Genomic DNA, 22,230 nt, shown 5'->3' on the forward strand with positions numbered 1-22,230 from the left:
ACATCAGGAGTGACCCGCCATTGCTTCTGTGACTCCCAGAAGCCTCATGCGCCCGGGATGAGCTGTTAGCCTGTGGTGAAGATGTCCGCGATGCCCGTGTGTGTTCACAAGGAGCCGAATGAAGCACATTACAGATGCACAGGATGAGGTGGGAACCACTGCAGACCACTGGGACCTTGATCTGTGATCTGTGGGCCCTGCATCCGGCCACCGCATGGACTGCAACACACCACCACTGCTGTCTGTGGTCTCCCCTTGTGATGGCGTCCCCACACGGGTGTGAGTGCTGCCACGTGCCCTCACACCTGTGAGCCAGGCAGGGAGACCACACTGTCCACATTTTACACGGGGACAAGCTGAAGCCACAATGGCCACGTGATGAACCCGGTCACACAGCAGGGAGGGCAGGGTCCAGCCTTTCCCCTGCTGTCCCCCCATCCCCCCAGAGAAGCTGTCTGTCTGGTTCAGTGAGAGCCGGCTGCTCAGAAAAGGAGACTTTCAGAGCCCAGGCCAACCAAGGGCACGGGCCATGCACGACCTGGGGTGGGAACAGGCCATGTCCATCCCTGAGCACTGCTGTGGGCGGGGAGTGCTTTGGCTCTGCCAACCAGGTGTAGGTGCCAGGGGAGAAAAAGGCTGAGGGCTCTGGGAAAGTGGGGGCCGTGGGCCCCAGCCTCCCCCACGCTGAGCCTCCCAAGACAGGTGGTTATGCTTACAACTGTTGAGTTAGCAGCAGAGCGAATCTGCAAGTGTTGAGGACGTGCGGCTGTGATTCTTGGGACGTGTTTTTCTGGTGGGGGAGTGTGGGTGCAGTCGTGTGACACTTGGGGTGGAGGGCATTGGTTTATGTGTGTTTCTCATCCTTGCAGGTGCCTGGCCTGGGGCATCCAGGTGTCAGGAACATTACACTGCTGTCCTACGTGGGGGATGGACAAGTGACCCACTGTGTTGACCAGGGTTGGCCTCATGTGGCTGATTAACGACTGGACGTGCCATCTCTCCTCCACCAGCACCCTGACATGAGCACCCAGCATGCATGACAGAGGAGTGACCCCAACTGGGTGTGTGGGCCGAGCTAGGGGAGGTGGCCTCTGGTCTGGCCGTGGGAGTCACCCACATCCACTGTTCTCACTACTTCTGGGAGGACCCCTTGCACGCATGGTGCTCTCTGGGGGAACGCTTACTTTGCAGGTGGGCATTCTGCTCTCCACCCCTAACTGTCCTCACCAGGCTCTGGGGGAGGCCGCACTGCCCGTGACACCCGCCAGCTTGCAGGTGGCTGTGGGTGGTGACACAGGCAGGTATGGAGGTGGCCCAGCTCTCTCTCGCACACCAAGGATGCACTGATGCCTTTTCTTAAGTGGGACAGGAAAAGAGCTCCCCTGGCCAAGCACTGCACAGGAGGCACTGGCTTTAATGGGCTCGGCGGTCTGTCAGTGAGGCGCCTCAGCAGCATTGGGGAGCCTGCTCTGCAGCTCACTGCCCCACTCACACTCTTGTGCAGACACACGCACATGTGTACATGCACATGCCCCCTCTGATGTGGAGATAAAAGCCCAGGCCCCAAGCACCAAGGAGGAGAGAGAGGAGGGAGAGGGGATGGGAAGAGCAGAAGGAGGGGAAGAGGGAGGAGAGGGGACAAGGATGGAGGAAAAGAGAAGGAGGAAGGAGGGGGAGGGGGAAGAAAGGAGAAAAAGGAGGAGAGGAAGGGGGGGCGGAGGGAGAAGAGGGTGGGGAGGGGCAGGGGCAGCCGAAGAAGTCAGTCCTTGAAGTTGTAGTTACGGATCTTGGGGGGCCACTGGCAGCCTTTAGGTTTTACAGGGTGAGCCCTGGCAGGCTTGGTCTTTGCCTGGGTTTCCATCTTCATTCCTTCAATGGCAAAGGCTGCCGGCATCTTGATGGGGCTCCTGTCAGAGTGCTGGACACTCTTGGCTGCTGGAGGTACTGTGAGAAGAGAAACAAGAGAAAGGTGTGTTACCTTACGGGGCAGAAAACCAGGTGCTTAGAAAGCTGGGTTCAGGGCCGGCCTCGGTTAAGTGCGCGCGCTCCGCTGCTGGCAGCCCGGGTTCAGTTCCCGGGCGCGCACCGGCGCACTGCTTCTCTGGCCATGCTGAGGCGGCGTCCCACATACAGCAACTAGAGGGATGTGCAGCTATGACATACAACTATCTACTGGGGCTTTGGGGGAAAATAAATAAATAAATACATAAAATTATTAAAACAAAAAAAAAAAGAAAACTGGGTTCACTGTGTGTTAGGAGTGTGCTTCTTGCCCGCAGGAATGAGAGACCTCACACCCTGGCTCCCTTTATGGGAGCCTGTGCAGGCCAGAGGTCCTCCTGCAGTGACTACTCAATGGCAGCAGCTGTGCCTTGGGGTCCTGGCCCTGGTGTCCTGGCACAGAGGTCTTTGTAGGCACGTGCTCTCCAGATGCTCTGCAGGGCCTAGGCCTGCCCCTCCACTGGGCACTCAGGACATTTGGCCCTGAAAATGCCATCTCCCATCCTGACCATTTCGTAATGGGTCCCACAGAGGGTGCTGAGGTTAATGGTTGACTCAAGGCACTTCCCAGGCACTTCCCTGGTTGTCAACCACCCTCTGCCCACTGACCATGCTCGCCAGGCACCTCTAACCGTCCAGCAGCCCCAACACACGTGGCCAGGCACAGGCCAAGGACCCGGGAGCCGCACCCCGCGTCACAGACACAGGCCGACACGCCAGGGCAGCCGTTCCAAAATATTGGCAGCGACTGTCTTTGCACTAGAGCATTGTAGGTTTTTTTTTTTTTTAGAGCTTTCTCTACTTTCCAAGGTTTTAGAATTAAGAATGTATTTCTTTTGTAACAAAACAAAAGAGATGTTATTAAAAAGCAGTTGTAAGATGCAAGCTCAGGAGTGGCTCTCCCTCATGGGCTGGCCCGAGCAGGTCAGGCCAGGGTCTCTGGAGCCCCAGGAGGGTCCACCTGCACTGGGAGGGAGTACTGCCCAGGGCACCAGCCTCTCACACGTGTGAGACACACGTGCAGGACGCAAACACCATCTGCCCAGTGTCACTGAGCCCACCAGCCTGGGCCTGGAGGTCTGGAGGGCCCGCCCGGCACAGGGCCCCACGCGCTCAGCACAGATGGGGTGTGTTGGATGGCGGGGACTGGCCCAGGCAAGACCTGAGGATGGAGACGGGCCAGCTGGTCAGCTGCACAGCCTCCGAAGGGACAGAATGGGGCCATAGACCGGGCCTGTGCCAGGGCTGGCATGGAGCCAGAGGACTGGGAAAACTAGTGTGCTTTAGAAAGCACACACCCATGGTGCATGCCATGGGCTTGCCGGCGTCCTCCTGTCCTAGGCAGTGTCTCCAGCACCCTGGGCTGCAGGTCCCTGGCCTTCAGCTTGGGCCCCTTCTCTCACTGTATGGTTTTTCTGTCCTGCTGGCATCTCAATGCACCTGGAACCATTGCTCTTTTCCCTGCCGCCTCCCTGGGGTCATATGCCCGTTGGCCTCCCTCCTGCTGCCCTCCAACCCAATCCTGGGGCCAGGCCCTGCTCTCCCCCTGCCGCCTGGCTTCTGAGCTCGGATCCTCAAGGGGCGAGGATGTGGGGCCCTGGACGCTTCATGCTCCTCTCTGCTCCCTGTGGCCACGGCTGCTTCTCCCTCATCAGGAAAATGCCTGCATCTTCACTCCTCCATCCCCAGACTAATCCCTCCTCACACACAGTCTCACAGCCCACGTCTTTTTAGAAGTAATCGTGCAGGCCCTGACCTCTGGGCAGCTCCATCCTGCTCACTTGGTTTGCTTTTGGAGGGCAATGGCCACTGGGAAGGGGCAGGATCAGGACTCTGACCACTGTGATACTGAGGGGTCCCTCTCCACAGCACAGGGGCCTAGCTCTCCCAGGGAGTCCATGGGCGTGACCTGAGCTGCTGCCTGGGGGGTTACCAGAGAAAGTGAGGCTTAGGGAGAAGGGCCAGCCAGCCCAGGCCCCAAGACCCTCTGCTTGGGAGACCCAAGCTCCCTGTGACGCTGGCTGCACACCAGGCAGGTGGTTCCCACTGTACACGGGGAGCACAGGCCCAGGGAAGACCTGTCCACCTGCCTGGAGGCAGACCTTCTGAGCCAAGGGAGAGAAGAGGCTGGGAAGACAGGACAGTTGGCCTCCTGGTCTCAGGTTTCTGTCCCTCTCCCCACAGACCCTTCCTGGGGAGGTGGCTGGTTTTTCCAGGGCAGACCTCCAGGGCAGGGGCAGTCCTGGCTTAGGCACGAAGCTGGATGTATCAGGCCTGTCTGCCCCTAGGACACTCCCCATGACCAAGATGTGGTTGGTCTCCTGCCTGACTGACCCGAGCTGGGCCCTCACTCAGACCAGTGATGGGTTTGCAGAAGCGCAGCCCCCACCCGCTCTCTGCTCTTCTCTTTCTGCCCAGCAGGGGATTCTCTCTCTGCACTGGGTTCTGAATTGGCTTCAGGGAAATGATTTGGGCACAGGACTTCCTCCCACATGCTGCTGGTCCAGCTCTGACTCTCAGGAAGGTTCAGTGAGACGCCTAAGGCCTCCCAGCTATGGACCTGGGAGTAGGATTGGAGCCCTTCCAGCTCCTCTCTCCCAGGCATAGCTTCCTCCGGGGTCTGATAGTGCCCAGGGGGTGTGGCCCTGCACTTCCCATGGGTGGGTGGTCTTCCCTGTCACCTTCTGGGTGGCTGTAATGACCTTTGAGCCTGGGAGGGTCTTGTGGACTAGCGTCCGAGGTAGACATGGGCCAGTCTCCTGTCTCTGTCTCGGGGGCTCCCAGAGCTCTTTGACTGCACAGGGGCAGTGCTGGTCCCAGCTCTCTGGCGGCTCGGAGCCGCTGCCCAGCTCCCATCCAAGTTGGCCTGCAGGCTGCCTGGCTCTGGGGAGCAGGCAGGCTGCACCTGGTTATCAGGGTGACCCTAAGCACACGCTGCCTGGGCCTCTGAGGGCTGTCGGAAGGGCTGGGGACATGGGTGTACTCTTGAGAAAGGGGCCACCAAGCCCATGCTTGCTCTGGCTCTCCAGAGCCTTCCCTGGGGCTGAGAAGGGGGGCAGCTCACGACTCAAGTTCCAGTGGTGGCCTTCAGCACAGGGGCAAGGCCTCCTCAGGCTCACTGCGGCCTCAACTGGTCCAGCCAGTCCTTGTGTCTCCCCTCTCCTTCCACCTCCCCTCTGGTAACTACCCATGGGTGCTGACAGCCCCTTGTTTCTGCTGAGACCTTTCTCCTGCTTCCACGGAAGCCCCTCATGCCCCATGCCTCATTCGTCAAATGGGACAAATTACACCCCCAGGTCTCCAGGCCCATCATTTTAAACCCCCTTTTTGATTAGTGGTTACAAATGAGATTACAAATGAGATTGTTACACTCTCCCACCCCCCAAAACCTTCCAAGGCTTCCCGCCACTGTTGGGAGAGAACCCCAAGCCTTCGGCACGTGGTGGACGTGGACAGTGGACGTGACCTCCCTCTCCTAGTCCCGGCCCTGAGTCTCCAGAAGCTGCAAGCTACTTCCCAGGACCCCGAGCCGCCCAGAACAACCCTGCAGGGAGCCGCTGCCAGCCCTTGCTGCCGAGGCTCTGGGCGGACATTCCCTGGCCTGACTCGAACACAGCCAGATGGAGGAGGGGCAGGCAGGAAACCCCGGATCCTTCAGGACCCCATGGCTGCTCTTGGCCTTGGCTGGGGGCGCTGGCCACAGACCAACTTCCTTGTTAACACGCCAGCATCACCGCTCCACCCCTCCCTTCCTGAGGTTAACTGCCGACAGCAACCTCTAATTGCTCCTTCCTAATATCATCTTTGGGGGTACCCCCTCCCTACTTCTGAGCTCACCCAGGCCCGTCTGCCGGTGCCTTTCAGTGTGGCCCAATGTGGTTCCGTTCCAGGCCTTGAGAAGTGCTGCCGGGCCCCGGAGAGCATGCCTGGGCCCTGAGGAAGGGAGTTTAGGGGATGCACTTCTGTGGACAGAGGGCTTGAAGAGAAGCCAATATGCCCTTGTCTGGGGGCTGCATTGTCCAAGGTGGGCATGCAGGCCTCAGTGGGTGGGCAGGACCCAGAGAGCTGGCCCTGCCTACTCCCTCTCTGGGCTTAGAGGCTCAGCTCCAAGAAAAGAGGTGCTGGAAGAGGCCTGAGGTTGGGGTGGGTAGGCGGCAGGCACATGGGTGCCAGCGTGTGTGGCGGGCGGATGGCTCCAGGAGAGCCGGGAGGCAGTGCCACGACAGAAGCCAGGACAGTGAGAGCTGGGGATCCAGGAAGTGGCTGAAGGTGGAGTCCAGGCCACCAAGCCTGGTTTGGTCCCGTTTGGAGGGCAGAGGCGATGGTGGGAAGAAGGACTTAAGGCCCCAGAAAGGAAAGGAGGTGCCGAGGGTGGGCTGGGGTTGTGGGAAGCCGTGAACTGGCTTCAGGTGGCTGGAGCCATGCTCACTTCACGCCCCCTCGGCCGGGATCCTGCGCTGAGAGCCTGGGCTGCATTCAGACAGCATGTATCCTCTGTAACGTGCTGCGTGGGCATAGCCAGAAGGGCCTGGGTGAGCAGATGGGGGGTGGATTTTTTTTTTGCTGAAGAAGATTGGCCCTGGGCTAACATCCATGCCCATCTTCCTCTACTTTATATGGGATGCTGCCACAGCATGGCTTGACAAGCGGTGCATCGGTGCGCCCAGGATCCGAACCTGTGAACCCTGGGCTGCTGAAGTGGAGCACGCGCACTTAACCGCTGCGCCACCGGGCCAGCCCCTGGTTGCGGGGCGGGGGTGGATTCTGATCTGCTTTCTTTCCATAGAGATCTACTCCTAAAAACTAGACAAACAAGATAAAATTCACGAAAGATACACGTTCAAAAGAGGCCTAGGAGGGTCCCACTCCAGTGTCAGCTAGGTTGGCCCACAGCTCCAGGTGGCCCCCCAAACATCTCCACGGATCCTCACGTAGGGTGGTTGCCCATCCACACGCCCCCGGCCAGGGGTGCAGACCAGCAGGCCACACATTGCACTGGCCTGTCCTCTGCTCTTCTTGGCGAGAGGATGGCTGTGAGTGATGCAACGCTCTCCTTTTCCAGGGAAACGTGGTCCCCTTGGGAGGGCTGCCCATCGGCCATGTGCACACAAGCTGCCCGTCTTGCTCAAGGTGCCGTGAGCTGCGAGCCTGGCCAGAGGCTTCCCCACACCAGACCAGGCCCCTAAAATCACCCTCTGGAGGTCCGGCGATGACCCTTTGAATCCCATGGGCTGCTTTCAGTTCCCCCAGAAGGAGAGGCACAAGCAGCGGGGATGCAGACTCCAGCCAGAGCTCCAGGCTGTGCTATGGACAGAGCGGGAGGGCCTGCGCCATGCGGCCTGGGCGGCGGCCAGCACTCAGAGCTGGGAGCCAGCTTCGTGCAGACTCTACTATGGGGCTGGTAGCTCTCCGCAACTTCCCTACTGCTCCCTGATCGAGTTCAGCCCAAGTGGGAAGCAGCATGGCTGCCACCATGCAGACAGGCACCTGGGAGCTCGAAGCTTGTGAGGAGGAAGGATGCCTCTCCAGGGCCTTTGCCATCTGCCAGAGAAGTGTCACATTTGCCGAGTGCCAACGCAGTTCCAGGCCCGGTTCTAGGTGAAGTTTTCTGCGCACACACCTGCCTCACCCTCTGGCCCCTACACAGGGACAGTGGTGACCCCGCCCCAACACGGAGGTGGTGCAGCAGCTGGGCCAAGGGGGCTGGGACCCCACCCTACCCCCCACCACTGTTTTCTCAAAGGGAAAGTGGCGTAGCTTCAGTCCAAGTCAAGGGGCAGCACGTGCATCAGAGGCTGCCCAGAGGAAGCAGACCAAACAAATTACATGGAGACCGCTGCATCCAAGCTACACCACAAGTGTAATTTATGCTTATTGCAGATGCTCGCTGCCCATCTTCCTGGCTCCTCATGGAAGAAGGGGCCCATGGCATTGGCTTCAGCCAGGAAGTAAGGCCGGGCTCAGGGCCTCTTTGTCCCAGTGCTGGGGCTCGGAGCAGGCTTCATAAACTACTCACATAAAGAAAGCTGATGAATCTATACTTCTTCCCCCACAGCTGGGCCTGCACCCCATTCATCTCCTCCCTCATGTGACTGGCATGTAGGCCTGCAAGAAGTCCACCTGCCTGGAAGACCCTCTGTCCATGAGGCCTGGGAGGAGGTGGGCAGCACCTCCCAAGTCCTGGGCTGCTGCTCAGCTTCCAGCTAAGTGGCTTGGGCTGGTCCGTAGGGCACGAGGCCCTCAGGCAGATGCGCCATGGAGAGGCTAGCAGATGGTGCGGCCCCACGAGGACGGGTGGAGAAGCTAGTCTGCAGGTGTGAGAAAGAACGGCTCTGGACCGGGTGGAGGTGGCCATCTCAGGCTCCCCAGCAGCCTCATCACCCAAGTCGATGCCCCCAGCAACGCCTGCCCGCAGTGGCCTGAAGAAGATGCCCACACCAGTCCAGCACTGTGCCCAAGCACAGTGCTTGCCCCCTGGACTGTAAGTTAGAGGGTTGGCGTCTGCCCGGAGACAGGGCTCCCCCTGGGAAGGGCCCGCGTGTGGCACCTGGGCTGCAGGTCGTTCCTCCAGAACTGCCCTCCTGCCTCGGCTGCCCTCAGCTCGCTGCTGTGCTGCTGGGTGCTCTCAGGATGGACACTTTCAGAACAGGCTCTTCTACAGAAAGGGACGTTGGCTCCAGGGCCTGGAGTCCATGCATGGACACCCAGGCAGGGTCATTCCACATCTCAGGGATGGAAGTTCATGTTGGAAAAGGCATGAACATTCCTGGGGAAGGCCCAGCCTCTGTCTCCCTTAGGGACCGAGGATCTACCACTCCATGCCCGGTCCTACACACCTCCCTGGCTTCTGTCTACACTGGTTTGGGGGTGCACGAAGTCAGAGCAGAGAGCCATTTCCACGTTGAGAGTCAGCTGGTCTCTTGGCCAGCTAAGCTCCCTTAACTGTGCAGCATGTCGAGAGCAAACGGCCAAGACCATCAACTGCAGCTGCTGTGGCTGGTAGTAGGAATGGCCTGTTTTAGCTCTTTGGTCAGGCATCCTGTGGGCAAGACTGAAAAGGGCGCCTGTTGGAGTTTTGAACATCTGACCTGTGCCCCCACCCCATGAATTGGGTGCCCTTTCTGTGGATGACTGGGCTTTTCTGCCCACCTGAAGGGTTCCCACAGTCCCCACATGGACCATGAAATCCACGTGTCTGTAGCAGGGTCCATGGAAAGCTTCCAATAGCAATGTGGATTTTAGGGGACGAGATCTCCTGCTCGCTCGTGTGTGGAATCTGTAATATCAAGAATGTAACTGGCTCCTATCTTAAACAAATATAAACGGAGTAGTGCATGTGATGGTGCCAAAAGCAGGCAGGCTGCACCTTTGATTCACAGGAAGCCTGGCGACAAGAGCTAAACGTGCAATGCCCAGAAAATCCCTCTGCCTGTCCTTCCCAAGTTAAAAGAACAAGTCCCTCGTTTCCCACCATGGTGACTGTATCACTATGCTTACTTTAGGACTGAATGGCATTCTTAGAGGAGGAGGGCGGGGACAGAATTTGGATGAGACCAAACTTATACATAACCCTTCTACGTCTTCGTCAAACACAAACCTCTAAATACCCACAGGAATACAGGCACAAGGGTTTCCTAAACAAGCGGGATAAAAATTCTGGTTCTACATAAGGATCCACGTTGAGAACACTCTTGGAAGAAGAGCTTAAATAGGGAGAGAAATCGAGAAGAAGCTGCAAGAGACCTGAGAAATAGGGAAATCAAAGCTACAGAGACCCACAACAAGGCAAAATAAGAATCCCAGACACTGTGGCTATGATTGGGGTAGATGGCCAAAATGGGGACGAGGGGAATGTGTGAAGAACGTGCCTTGTGAGGGGGTAAGACCTGAGTGGCAACAAGCCTGAGAAGTCCGTAGGGCGACATGAACATGGGTGTGAGCTAGTGAGACTGTCCTAGGACAAAATTAGAACGGGTAACTTGTACAGCAGCACAGGAAAATGCAATTTCTCCAATGAAAAGCAGGAATGTAGAAAGTGAAGCAGAAAGAAAATGAATGGGAAATTAATAATATTGGAGAATTAAGTCCAATAGAGGAGAAATCAATGTAAACGAGTTAAACTCATAACGAAGACAAAAAATTCTCAGATTGGATTTAAAAAAAGGAAAACAAGATCCAACAAGATGTTGTGTAAAAGACTCATGTGAAACAAAAGATACATAAAAATGGAAAATAAAAAACTAAAACAGAATTAGGCAAAAATGCCATAAGAGGCAAAGAAGAATTCTATGTGCTGGTAAAGTACAACTTCAAAACATATCAAGTAACCACTGACAGAGCTGCAGGGAAGAGAGATCACTCAATATAGTCAAGGAAGATTTTACCTCGCCCCTGGTGGTCACAAAGCCACGCCAAGATGGCAAAGACTCACCCAGTGGAATTAATTAGATTGAGTTATTAGACATACAGACGTCTAAACTAGTAGACAGATAATGTACTTCTTTTCCCAGCAAACACAGACCACACACAGAATCGGACCCACGTACGAGGCATGAGTCTCAATTCATTCCAAACATAATGCAATAAAATTAGAAACCAACATCAAAACCCCCTCAAATCCGTTCTGCTTGGAAAGTGTACAGTGTATTACTGACTAATCCTTGAGTGATAAAGGAAATCATGAAATGAATTAAGAGATATTCAGAACTGAATCTCAGAATTTGTAGGACACAGCTGAAACAGCTTTCAATGCACTTGTCAGGAAACACTAACAGTTAAGACTTCCAGGAGATGAGCTAAACCTCCAACGTGAGAAGTTGGAAAGAAAGGAACAGAACAAATTCAGGAAACAAGAAATAAGGAAACCATAAGGTTAAGAGCAAACTTCAGTGAACTAGAAACCCCAAGAAAACAAAGAGTACAGAAAATCAACAGAACCCAAACTGTTGTCTGCAGACATGAATGAGATGAACCTCCGCCAAGACTGACTCAAAAGAGGGAGAGCAAGTGAATGTGGTAGGGGGACAGCTGGGTGAAAAGGAGTGTTACCAAGAGCTATTCACTAGGAAATTAATAAACCCTAGATGAAATGGAAAATCCCAAAACCAGCACCAAAAAATAGCATTTGAAATGTCCAATAACTATTAAGGAAATTGAAATGGTAATCAAACACTTCCCTTCCCTAAAGACCTCTGGCTCAGATGGCTTTAAACATGGTTCTACTGAATTTTCATAGCCCAATTTTTGAGGAACAGTCAGTTTCTGTCCTACTCAAATTATTCAGGAAAGTAGAAGAAGAGTGAAAGCTGCCCAGCTCATTGTATGAGGTGAAGTAATTTATGTTCCCGAACCAGAGAAGGACAACACATGGAAAGCTTACAGGCCTGTTTCACTTATAAATATAGCTGCAAAAACTGTAAACATTAGCAGATCAAATCAAACAAGCATGAAAAATACATCATTATCCAGGAAAGTTTATCCCATGAATGCAAGGCTGGTTCAAGATCAGAGAATCTACCACCCTATTTCACCACATTAATGAACAAAAAGAAATCAGATGATTATTTTAAATAATGCAGAAGAACATCCGATAAGGTTGAACATCTATTTATGATGAAAACTCTTAGCAAACCAGGAATATAAAGGAAAATTTTTAACTTGATAAAGGTTTCAAAGACACACAGCAATGATTATATTTAGCAGAATAACGAGCCCCATTCCCTTCAGTTTAGGGAATGAGACAGATGTTCACTATGAGTGTTCCTGTTAATACAGTTCTGGGGGCCCAGTCACCCTGGAAAGAAAAAGAAATAAGGAGTAGAGGATTGGAAGGGAAGAAGTAGACAGTCATTGTTTGAAGACAATATAATCATCCACTTAGAAAAAAGCACCAAAGACAAACTATTGGTATTAATATGCAAGTTCAGCAAGACGGGTGGAGAGATCAGCTATGAACTCCGGAGCACTTCTCTACAGAATGTAACCACCTAGTAAATACAATAAAAACATTGGAAAAAGCTAGAAAACTCTAAACCAGCCTGCCACATGCTACGTAAATGAAGCTTCCCTGGAAGACAGCCAGGCCCCTTTGTTACAGGCCGTCTACAGCCAGACGGCCGCCACAGGTTTTCACTGCTGCTTCTGCCACCAGCCACCTCGTAGCCTTCCCTTGGCAAAGGAGGATGGAGGCCACCGTTTCTTTTTAGAAAGTGAGTGTGAAATGTGCAGCATTCTCCAGAGACCAAGTAACCCCTCGTGAGCCAAGAAAACAGAAGTGGGTTTGTTCTATACACTGGTTTTGAATGTTTTCTTAAAGTTGAGGCACTATTGGGGCTGGCCCGTGGCGTAGCGGTTAAGTGCAAGTGCTCCACTGCTGGCAGCCCCAGTTCAGATCCCTGGCGCGCACCAAAGCACCGCTTGTCAGGCCGTGCGGTGGCGGCGTCCCATATAAAGTGGAGGAAGATGGGCACGGATGTTAGCCCAGGGCCAGTCTTCCTCAGCAAAAAAAGAGGAGGATTGGCATCGATGTTAGCTCAGGGCTGATCTTCCTCACAAAAATAGAGAAAAAAAAAATTGAGGTACTATTTCTTTAAACAAAATCTCGTTGCAGGCCTGAAGTGAAAGGCAGTTCTGGTTGGGAGGAGGGCAGGAGGCCCGAGGCCCAGATGCTCCTTCACCTCTCCCCATCCCCAGGGTCTCTCGAGGCCCTTCCAAGAGGGCCTGGGGCCTGCTGGGAGGACACTGTCTACGGTGATGACCTCCGCTGGGGCTTCCTAAGTGCCACAGTGGAGAAGAATGAAGAGAGCAAATTGGTAAGCATTACAAAGATCCTGCAGGGATCCGCAGCGACCATGAAATGGATGGCTGATGGTGGTGTCTTTCCACTTGGGCTCTTCTTGACTTTGGCTGTGACAGACTAGAAACTGGGAGACTAGAAGGGTGATCGCGGGGCAGGAGAGAGACAGAATATCTAGGGCAGAACTTTGACGTTCACCAGGAACCTTCAATAGACCACGGCTGTTCCCAGCAGTTTGGGTGATGCTCACCACAGGTGATCCTTTACTTAAAAAACCGTTTCTATGGAGGTGTAATTTACATACAATACAATGCACCCACTTTTAAGCCTACATTTCAATGGCTTTTAGAAAATATACACACGCATGTATATGGAACATTTCCATCGCCCCAAATACCCCTACCCCCAGCCCCAGGCAACCACTGATCTGCTGTCTGTCACTTTCGATTAGACCGGTCCTTTCTAGAGTTTCCCAGAAATAGAATACACTAGGTACTTTCTGACGTCTGGTTCTTCCAGAGATCATAGAAATGTTTCTGCGATTCACTCGTGTTGCTGTACGTATCAGGAGTTCTCTTCCCTGCGAAGGAGTAGTACACTACGTGGCTACACCGTCATTTGCTTTTCCAAGTATCACTGGATGGACAGTTGTGTTGTTCCCAACGTTATGAATGAAGCTGCTACAAACATTCATGCCATGGTCTTTGGGGGCATGGATGTTTCTGTTTCCCTTGCACAATTACCTTGGAATTGAACGGCTGGGATGTGTAGTAAGTGTCTGTTTAATTTTTTAAGAAACTGCCAAACTGTTTTCCAAAGGAGTAGTACATATTGCACTCCCATGAGCAGTGTGTGAGAGTCCTGGTTGCTCCACATCCTCACTGCCACTTGATATTGCCAGGTTTTAACGTTTCTTTGGTCATCTGAGTGAACAGGTAGTGGTATCTCGTCGTGGTTTAACTTTGCATTTCCCTCATGACTAATAATGTTGAGCATCTTTCATGGGCTTATTGGCCGTTTGTGTATCTTCTTTTGTAAAGTGACTTTTCAAGTATTTTGGCTATTTTTTTATTGGGCTTCTTCATCTCTTGTTATTGGGTAGTCATGTTCTTTGTATACTCTGGATACAAGTCCTTGATGTGTATTCAAATATTTTCTCCCAGCTGTGGCTTATCTTTTAATCTTCTTAACCCTGTCGTGCGAAAATTCTGAAGTCCAATCTATCAAATTTATTTCATTTATGGTTTGGACTTTTTGTATCCTATCTAAGAAACCTTTGGCAATCCCAGGGTCACAAAGATTCTCTCCTATACTTTCTTCTAGAAGTTTCATAGTTTTAGCTTTCCTGTTCAGGTTTATGATAGATTTCGAATTAATTTTTGTATTTGGTATCAGGTAAGGGTTGAGGCTCATTTTTTTCCATATGGCTATCTAGTTGTTCCAGCACAACGTATTGAATAAACTATCCTTTCCCCTTCAATTACCTTAGAACCTTTGCATTAATTGAAAAATCAATTAACCTACGTGTGTGTGTGTGTGTGTATTCTGTTCCTCTGCTGTGTATGTCTATCCGCATGCCACTCACACACTGTCATGACTACTGTAGCTTTACAGGAAGTCTTACAATCAGGTAGTTTAAGTCCTTCAACTTTGTTCTTTCTCAAGATTGCTTTGGATATTCTGTATCCTTTGCATTTCCATGAAAATTTTAATTTTCAATTTCAAAAGCCAGCTGGGATTTTGATTAGGTTTGTGTTAAATCTATAGGCAAATTTTGGAAGAAATGACATCTTAACATTGAGTCTTCCAATCCATGAATATGGTATATCTCCGCATTATTTAGGTTTTAAATTTCTCTGCAATGATGTTTTTCACTGCACAGGTATTTTGTTTAGTATATCCCTAAGTATTTCATGGTTTTGGCTGCTCTTATTGTAAATGGTATTTTTTATTGAAATTTCTAATTTTCATCGCTATATATAGAAATATAATTCATTTGCTATATTGACCTTGTATCCTGGGCCTTAGCTAAAGTCACTTTTTAGTTCTAGTGGTTTGTTTTGTTTTGGTAGCTTACCTAGGAATTTTTTTTATTACTAGATCGTGTGGTATGTGAATAAAGACAGTGTTACTTCTTTTACAAGTTATGTCTGTCCCTTACCCCCTGCCCCCTTTTCCTTGCGTTATTACATGGCTAGGACTGCCAGCACAATGTGGAATGAAGTGGTGAGAGTGGGCATCAGCCTTTCACCAGTAAGGAACATATTAGTTATAGGTTTTCTATAGGTGCCCTTTATCAGGCTGAAGAAGTTCCGTACTATTCCTAATTTGCTGAGGGTTCTTCTTCTTCTTTTTTACTCATGAATGGGTGTTCAGTTCCGTCAAATAGTTTTTCTGCATTTATTGAGACAATCATATGGTTTTCCTTTTTTAATCTGTTAATATAGCACATTGATTTTTTAATGTTATACTCACCTTTCATTGCTAGGAAAACACCCACTAGGTTGGGATGTACTACCCTTTTCATATATCATTGGATTTGATATTCTCATGTTTTATTAAGGATTTTTTTGGTCTATGTTCATTAAGGATGTGGGTCCATAGTTTTCTTTTCCTGTAATGTCTCTCTCCAGTCTTGGTGTCAGAGTCGTGCTGGCCTCATAAAATGAGTTGGGAAGTCTTCTGTCATCCTTTATTTTTTGAAAATGAGTTTGGGTAGATTAGTATTCTTTTTTTCTTAAATGTCCTATAGACTTCACCAGTGAAGCCACCTGGCCTGGAGTTTTCTTTGTGGGAAGGTTTTAAGTTACATATTCAATTGCTTTAATAGATATAGGCCTATTCACATTTAGATTTCTTCCTGAATCAGTTTTGGTAATTTGGGGCTTTCAGAGAATTAGTCAATCTTACCTAAGTTAACTTGGCAAACTATTGGCATGTAGTTGTTCTTATTAATCCACTAGTATCTCCTCAATATCTACAGGACCTGCAGCAATGCCCCTCTCTCATTCCTGACATTTATCCCTTATATTGTCTCTTTTTATCTTGATCAGTATAGCTAGATGTTGTCAGTTTTGTGGATATTTTTTCAAAGAATCAGAATTTTTTTAATTGATGTTTTAATAGTTTTAAACATTGTGAAATTTTGGGTTGTACATTTTTGTTTGTCCATCACCATATATATGTCTCCCTTCACCCCCTGTGCCCACCCCCTACCCCCACTGCCCCTGGTAACCAGAATACAGTTTTCTCTGTCCATGTGTTGATTTATATTCCACATATGAGTGAGATCATACAGTGTTTGTCTTTCTCTTTCTGGCTTACTTCACTTAACCTAATACCCTCCAGGCTCATCCATGTTGTTGCAAATGGGACGATTTTGTCTTTTTTTATGGCTGAGTAGTATTCCATTGTATATATATACCACATTTTCTTGATCCACTCGTCAGTCGAGGGACACTTAGGTTGCTTCCACTCCTTGGCTATAGTGAATAATGCTGCAATGAACAAAGGGGTGCATAAGGCTCTTTGGATTGTTGATTTCAGGTTCGTTGGATCGATTCCTAGTAGTGGGACGGCTGGATTATAGGGTATTTCTATTTTTCATTTTTTGAGGACTCTCCATACCATTTTCCATAGAGGCTGCACCAGTTTGCATTCCCACCAGCTGTGTATGAGGGTTCCTGTTTCTCCACATTCTCTCCAACATTTGTTGTTTTTTGTCTTGGTGATTATAGCCATTCTAATGGGCGTGAGGTGATATCTTAGTGTTGTTTTGATTTGCATGTCCCTGATGATTAATGATGTTGAACATCTTTTCATGTGCCTATTGGCCATCTGTATATCTTCTTTGGAGAAGTGTCTGGTCATTTCCTCTACCCATTTTTCGATCGGGTTGTTTGTTTTTTTGTTGTTCAGTTGTGTAAGTTCTTTATATATTATGGAGATCAACCCCTTGTCAGATGTATGTTTTGCAAATATTCTCTCCCAGCTGGTGGGTTGTCTGTTCATCTTGATTCTGGTTTCGTTTGTCTTGTAGAAGCTCTTTAATCTGATAAAGTCCCAGTTGTTTATTTTTTCTTTAGTTTCCCTAGTCTGGGTAGGCATGTCATCTGAAAAGATTCCTTTATCACCAATGTCAAATAGTGTGTTGCCTATGTTTTCCTCTATGAGTTTTATAGTTTCAGGTCTTTGATCCATTTTGAGTTAATTTTTGTGAATGGTGATAGAAGATGGTCCACTTTCATTCTTTTGCATGCGGCTGTCCAGTTTTCCCAACACCATTTATTGAAGAGACTTTCCTTTCTCCATTGTATGTTCGTAGCTCCTTTGTCGAAAAGTAGCTGTCTGTATATGTGTGGTCTTATTTCCGGGCTTTCAATTCTGTTCCATTGATCTGTGTGTGTGTTTTTGTACCAGCACCATGCTGTTTTGATTACTATTGCTTTGTAGTATGTTTTGAAGTCAGGGATTGTGATGCCTCCTGCTTTGTTCTCTTTTCTTAGGATTGCTTTAGCTATTTGGGGTCTTTTGTTGCCCCATATGAATTTTAGTATTCTCTTTTCTATTTCCATGAGGAATGTCATTGGGATTCTGATTGGGGATTGCATTGAATCTGTAGATTGCTTTAGGTAATATAGACATTTTAACTATGTTTATTCTTCCAATCCATGTGCATGGGATATCTTTCCATTTCTTTATGTCATCATCGATTTCTTTCAATAATGTCTTGTAGTTCTCATTGTATAGGTCTTTCACCTCCTTGGTAAGATCTATTCCTAGGTATTTTATTCTTTTTGATGCAATTGTAAATGGTATTATCTTTTTGAGCTCTCTGTTAGTTCGTTATTAGCATACAGAAATGCAACTGATTTTTGTAGATTGATTTTGTACCCTGCAACTTTGCTGTAGTTGTTGACTATTTCTAATACTTTTCCAATGGATTCTTTAGGGTTTTCTATATATAAAATCATGTCATCTGCAAATAGTGTGTTTCAATTCTTCGTTACCTATTTGGATTCCTTTTACTCCTTTTTCTTGCCTAACTTCTCTGGCCAAAACTTCCAGTACTATGTTGAACAGGAGTGGTGAGAATGGGCAGCCCTGCCTCGTTCCTGTTCTCAGAGGAATGGCTTTCAAAGAATCAGATTTTTGTTTCATTGTTTTCCTGTAGCAGTTTTCTGTTTTCTGTTTCATGGTCCCATGTTTATCTGCATTATTTCCTTCCTTCTTTAAACTTTGGCTTTAATTTGTTCTTATTTTTCTAGTTTCTTAGGTGGAGGTGTAGTTCACAAATTTTAGACCTGTGTTCTTCTCTAATATAAGCATTTAAAGGTATAACTTTCTCAGCACTACTTTGTGATATCTTCTTTGACCCATGTGTTATTTAGAAGTGTTCTTTTGATTTTCAAAATGTTGGGATATCTTTCTAGATATCTGTCATTGATTTCCAGTGTAAATCTCTTGTGGTCAGGAAATATATTCTGCATGATTTCAATCCTTTTAAATTCATTGAGACTGGTTTTACGGCTCAATATGTGGTCTATCTTGTTGAACGTTCCATGTGCACCTGAAAAGAATGCGAGTTCTGCCGCTGTTGGGTGGAGAGGTCTAAACGTGCCAGTCCGGTCAAGGTGGTTAATAGTGATGCACGACTCCTTTATACCCTGTGGATTTTCTGTCTGCTTTTTCTATCAATGACTGATGGAGAAGCACCGAAGTCTCCAGCTGTGATCAGGGATTTGTTTAGATCTCCTTTCGTTTCCATGAGTCTTTACTTCCTGTGTTTTACAGCTCTATTATGCGGATCGTTATGTCTTCCTGATTGACTTCCATATCACTATGAAACGTCCCTTTTCACCTCTGGTAATATTCCTTGTTGGCAAGTCTACTTTGCCTGATGAGTTTTTTAACTGCAGGAACATTGGTGTAAAACGTTATGTAAATTTCAGGTGTACATCACTATATTCTGACTTCTGTATAGATTACATCTTGTTCACCACCAAAGTGTAGTTGTCTATTTCACCTGATATTAATACAGCCACTCTAGGTTTCTTAATCTGTGTCTTTATGTTTAAAGTGGGCTTCCTGTAGACAGTACATAGTTGAGTCTTGCCTTTTTCTCCAGTCGGCCTTTTAATGGAATATTTAGACCATTACATTAAATGTCACTATTAACATGGTTGGTTTTAAATGTATCTTCCTGCTAAATGGTTTCTATGTGTCCCATCGGTCCTTCATCCTCCTTTTCCTCCTTTCCTGCCTACTTTTGAGTTGATGTTTTTTATTCCATTTTATCTCCACTACTGCACTATGGGCTACACTTCTTTGGTTTTGTTTTTTGAATGGTCGTCCTATGAGTTACAATATGCTTTTTTTCCCTCACTGCCTCTTTGATCAGGTCTTTATTAAAACTAGCTGTCCTGCAATCTGCATTTTTAACTTATCACATTCTACCTTAAGGTAATATCATATGGCCTCACATAGAAGAGCCTCACAGAAGTACACTTCCTTTCCTTTCCCACCATCTGTGCCGTTTCCGTCAGATGCTTCTCTTCTACACACGTCACAAACCGCATAACTCATTGTTATTATGGGCACTTCAAACAGTCAATTATCTTTTAGAGAGAAATGTGAACCTGTCTTCTTCATTCACCACACACCTGCCACTCCTGCCTCTCTGCATTACTCTCTGTTGACCCAGGTCTTCATCTGGTATCATCTTCCTTCAGCCTGAAGAATATCATGGAACATTTCTTACAGTGTGGGTCTGTTGGCGATGAATTCTATCAGATTTGTTTATCTGCAAAAGCTTTTATTTTGCCTTCATTTTTGCAGGATACTTTTGCTAGGTATAGAATTCTATTTTGACAGCATTTTTTCTTTCAGCACTTTAAAGATGATGATCCTTTGTCTTCGGCTCACACAGCTTCTGAAGAGAAGTCCATCATAATTGTTATCTTTGTTCATCTTTATGTAACGTGTCTTTTATTTTTCCTATCCTGCTTTTAAGATTTTTTCTTCATTACTGATTTTCAGAAATTCGATTATGATCTTCTCTAGGTTGCATGCACGCACGTGTGTGTTTATCCTGCTGCTTGGGGTAAACTTCTTGGATCTGTGAGTTAAGAGATTTCATTGGATTTAGAAAAAGTTGGCCATTATTTCTTCAAATAGAAAAACTTTTTCTGTCTTCTCTTTCCCTCCTCTCTTTCTGTTCGACTGAGGGATACTGTCTTTCAGATCACTGAGGCTGTTTTCTAGTTCCCCATTCTTTTCTCCCTGGGCATCACTTTGGATGAATTCTATTGCTATGTCTTCAAGTTCCCTCTTCTTTCTTCTACCATCTCTATTCCGCTGTTAAGCCCATTCAATGAGTTTTCCTTATCAAATATTGCATTTTTCATATCTAGAAGTTTTGTTTGGCTCTCTTTTATATTTTCAGTTCTTCTCCTTATGTACATGTTTTCCTTCAATTACTTGAATATAATCATAATAGTTTTTAAAACGTCTTTGCTTGTTCCCTCATTTCTGTCATTTCTGGGCCTCTTGCTATTGACTGATTTTCCTCTTGCTTACAGATCACATTTTCCTGCTTCTTCACATCTTGTGATTTTTGATTGGATGTCAGACACTGTAAATATTTTCTTGAAATTTTCTTGTCATTTTTTAGAGTGTAAGGCTTTGTTTTGGTAGGCAGTTAGGTTCCTTGTCTGGTCATTTCAAAGACTGTTTTCAAGATTTTCTAGGACAAGTCTAGATGGGCCTTCATTCCAGAAACAATCAGCCCTACTACTACGGTGTGACTCCTCTGGGTCTCCACTGAATGAAGGTGACTGCTGAGGACACTGCACCTTGACTGGCGGGAGCTTGGATATATCCCCACCCTGTGAGAGCTCTGGAAATGGCTCAGCTTGTAAGTTGTTTGTCTTCCTTTTGCCTGGATTTGTGGAGTTTTCTTCCATACATCTATGGGCTGGTACACAGTAAGAACTCAAGAGAATCCCTATGCAGATTTCTGGAACTCTCTTCTGCACAGTTCCCTTCTTTCTGGACTCTGGCATGCACTGCCAGCCCTTTCTGCCTCCCTGAACTCCAATTCCTATTTCCTCAACTTGGTAAGGCTGCTGAGCTGTTTGGCATCCCCCTCCCTGTACCTGAAGCCCAGAAACTGCCTTCAGGCAGAAAGCCAGGGAGATCCTACAGCTTGCCTCATTTGTTTTCCTTCTCTCAAGGGTCACAGCCCTGTGCTACCTATCGTCCAATGTCTGAAAACAGGTGTTTCATATATTTTACCCAATTTTCTCATTGTTCATGGAGGGATGTTAAAGTCTAGTCCTTATAACAACCCAGGCAGAAGCAGAAGTGAGTGCTAGTCCTGCGGTGGTCCCAGAATAAATATCACTAAAGAGTAAGCCGATTTGGCTATTTCTTAAAGTACTTACTTTGTTCTAAAAGTTATTTCACTACCAGTTTGTTTCTAAGTGGCCCAATTGTTTCATCATAACAACTTAAAGGCGCTAACAAAGATCTATTTGACCATCTGTTTCTCAAAAAGTTTAGAGGATACTCTGTACTTCTTAAAAAGTCTCAGGCAGTAATAATCAGTAATGGCAGGAAGGTGGAGTTGTTCACCCAACTCAGGACACTGCGTTGCTCCCTCCTTTGACCAGAAGACTAGTTCTCAGATTTCTTCAGCTGCAATTACAAGAGGTTGCTGTGGGTGGTGAACACCCATCCTGTAACAATTTCACTGGTGTAACCTGGCTCTCTCATTCAGTCTCATCCTGAGTAGCAACAGGGAGAGCCAAAAAGACACATGTGGAAGCTGAGTAAAAAGAGGGCAGGATCCTTTCTCGCCCTGGGATCCTGGAGCAGTCACGGTCACAGATCCTTCCTCTCCCTTAGATCCTGGAACAGTCATGGTTACTGATCCCTCCTCCCCCTGGGATCCTGGAACAGTCACCATCACAGCGATAACAAGCCTCCTGCCATGCTCTCATGGGCAACTCCCGCCACCATCTGCCTCACAAGGTTGTCGTGACAGTGGCCAGTGAGCGGGAGGTCCTTCTTCTTGTTCCTAGCTGGTGTTCCTGGAACTCAGCCAATGAGCCCTGCCTGGGGCTTGCATCATTGCATGTTTCTGGTGCAAAGGACAGCCCTTCCTCAGGCTCCTGCTGGCCTCCTTCCCTGTGGCTCACCTTGCTGCTCTCTGAGCCGGGTCTCAGAAGGTTCTCTTTGGTCTGTCCATCTCACCATGGGGCAACAGGAGCCTGATGTTCACTTTCTAGTATTGATTCTCAGACCTGAGGGAGTTCTGTGGTTAGCATATAGGTATGGGGACCACAGAAGGGAAGAACAGAATGTCATGTCCCAGGTGTGTTTATAATGGAATCACAAACTGTCCTCTGAGGTCACCCATCCTGTGTGATTCT

General features: G+C 48.3%; 1 protein-coding gene across 2 annotated transcripts in view; it reads right to left on the minus strand.

Moving 5' to 3' along the window:
* Positions 1-1,693: 1,693 nt before the first annotated feature.
* Positions 1,694-22,230, minus strand: part of CCDC57 (coiled-coil domain containing 57) — a 142,419-nt gene continuing 121,882 nt past the window's right edge. For both annotated transcript variants that reach the window (XM_058561937.1, XM_058561936.1), the window contains one exon: positions 1,694-1,944. In XM_058561937.1, the coding sequence (XP_058417920.1) occupies positions 1,760-1,944 (185 nt within the window). In that variant the 3' untranslated portion in view covers positions 1,694-1,759. The remainder of the gene's footprint in view (positions 1,945-22,230) is intronic.

Source organism: Diceros bicornis, chromosome 18, assembly GCF_020826845.1.
Source record: "Diceros bicornis minor isolate mBicDic1 chromosome 18, mDicBic1.mat.cur, whole genome shotgun sequence".
NCBI lineage: Eukaryota > Metazoa > Chordata > Mammalia > Perissodactyla > Rhinocerotidae > Diceros > Diceros bicornis.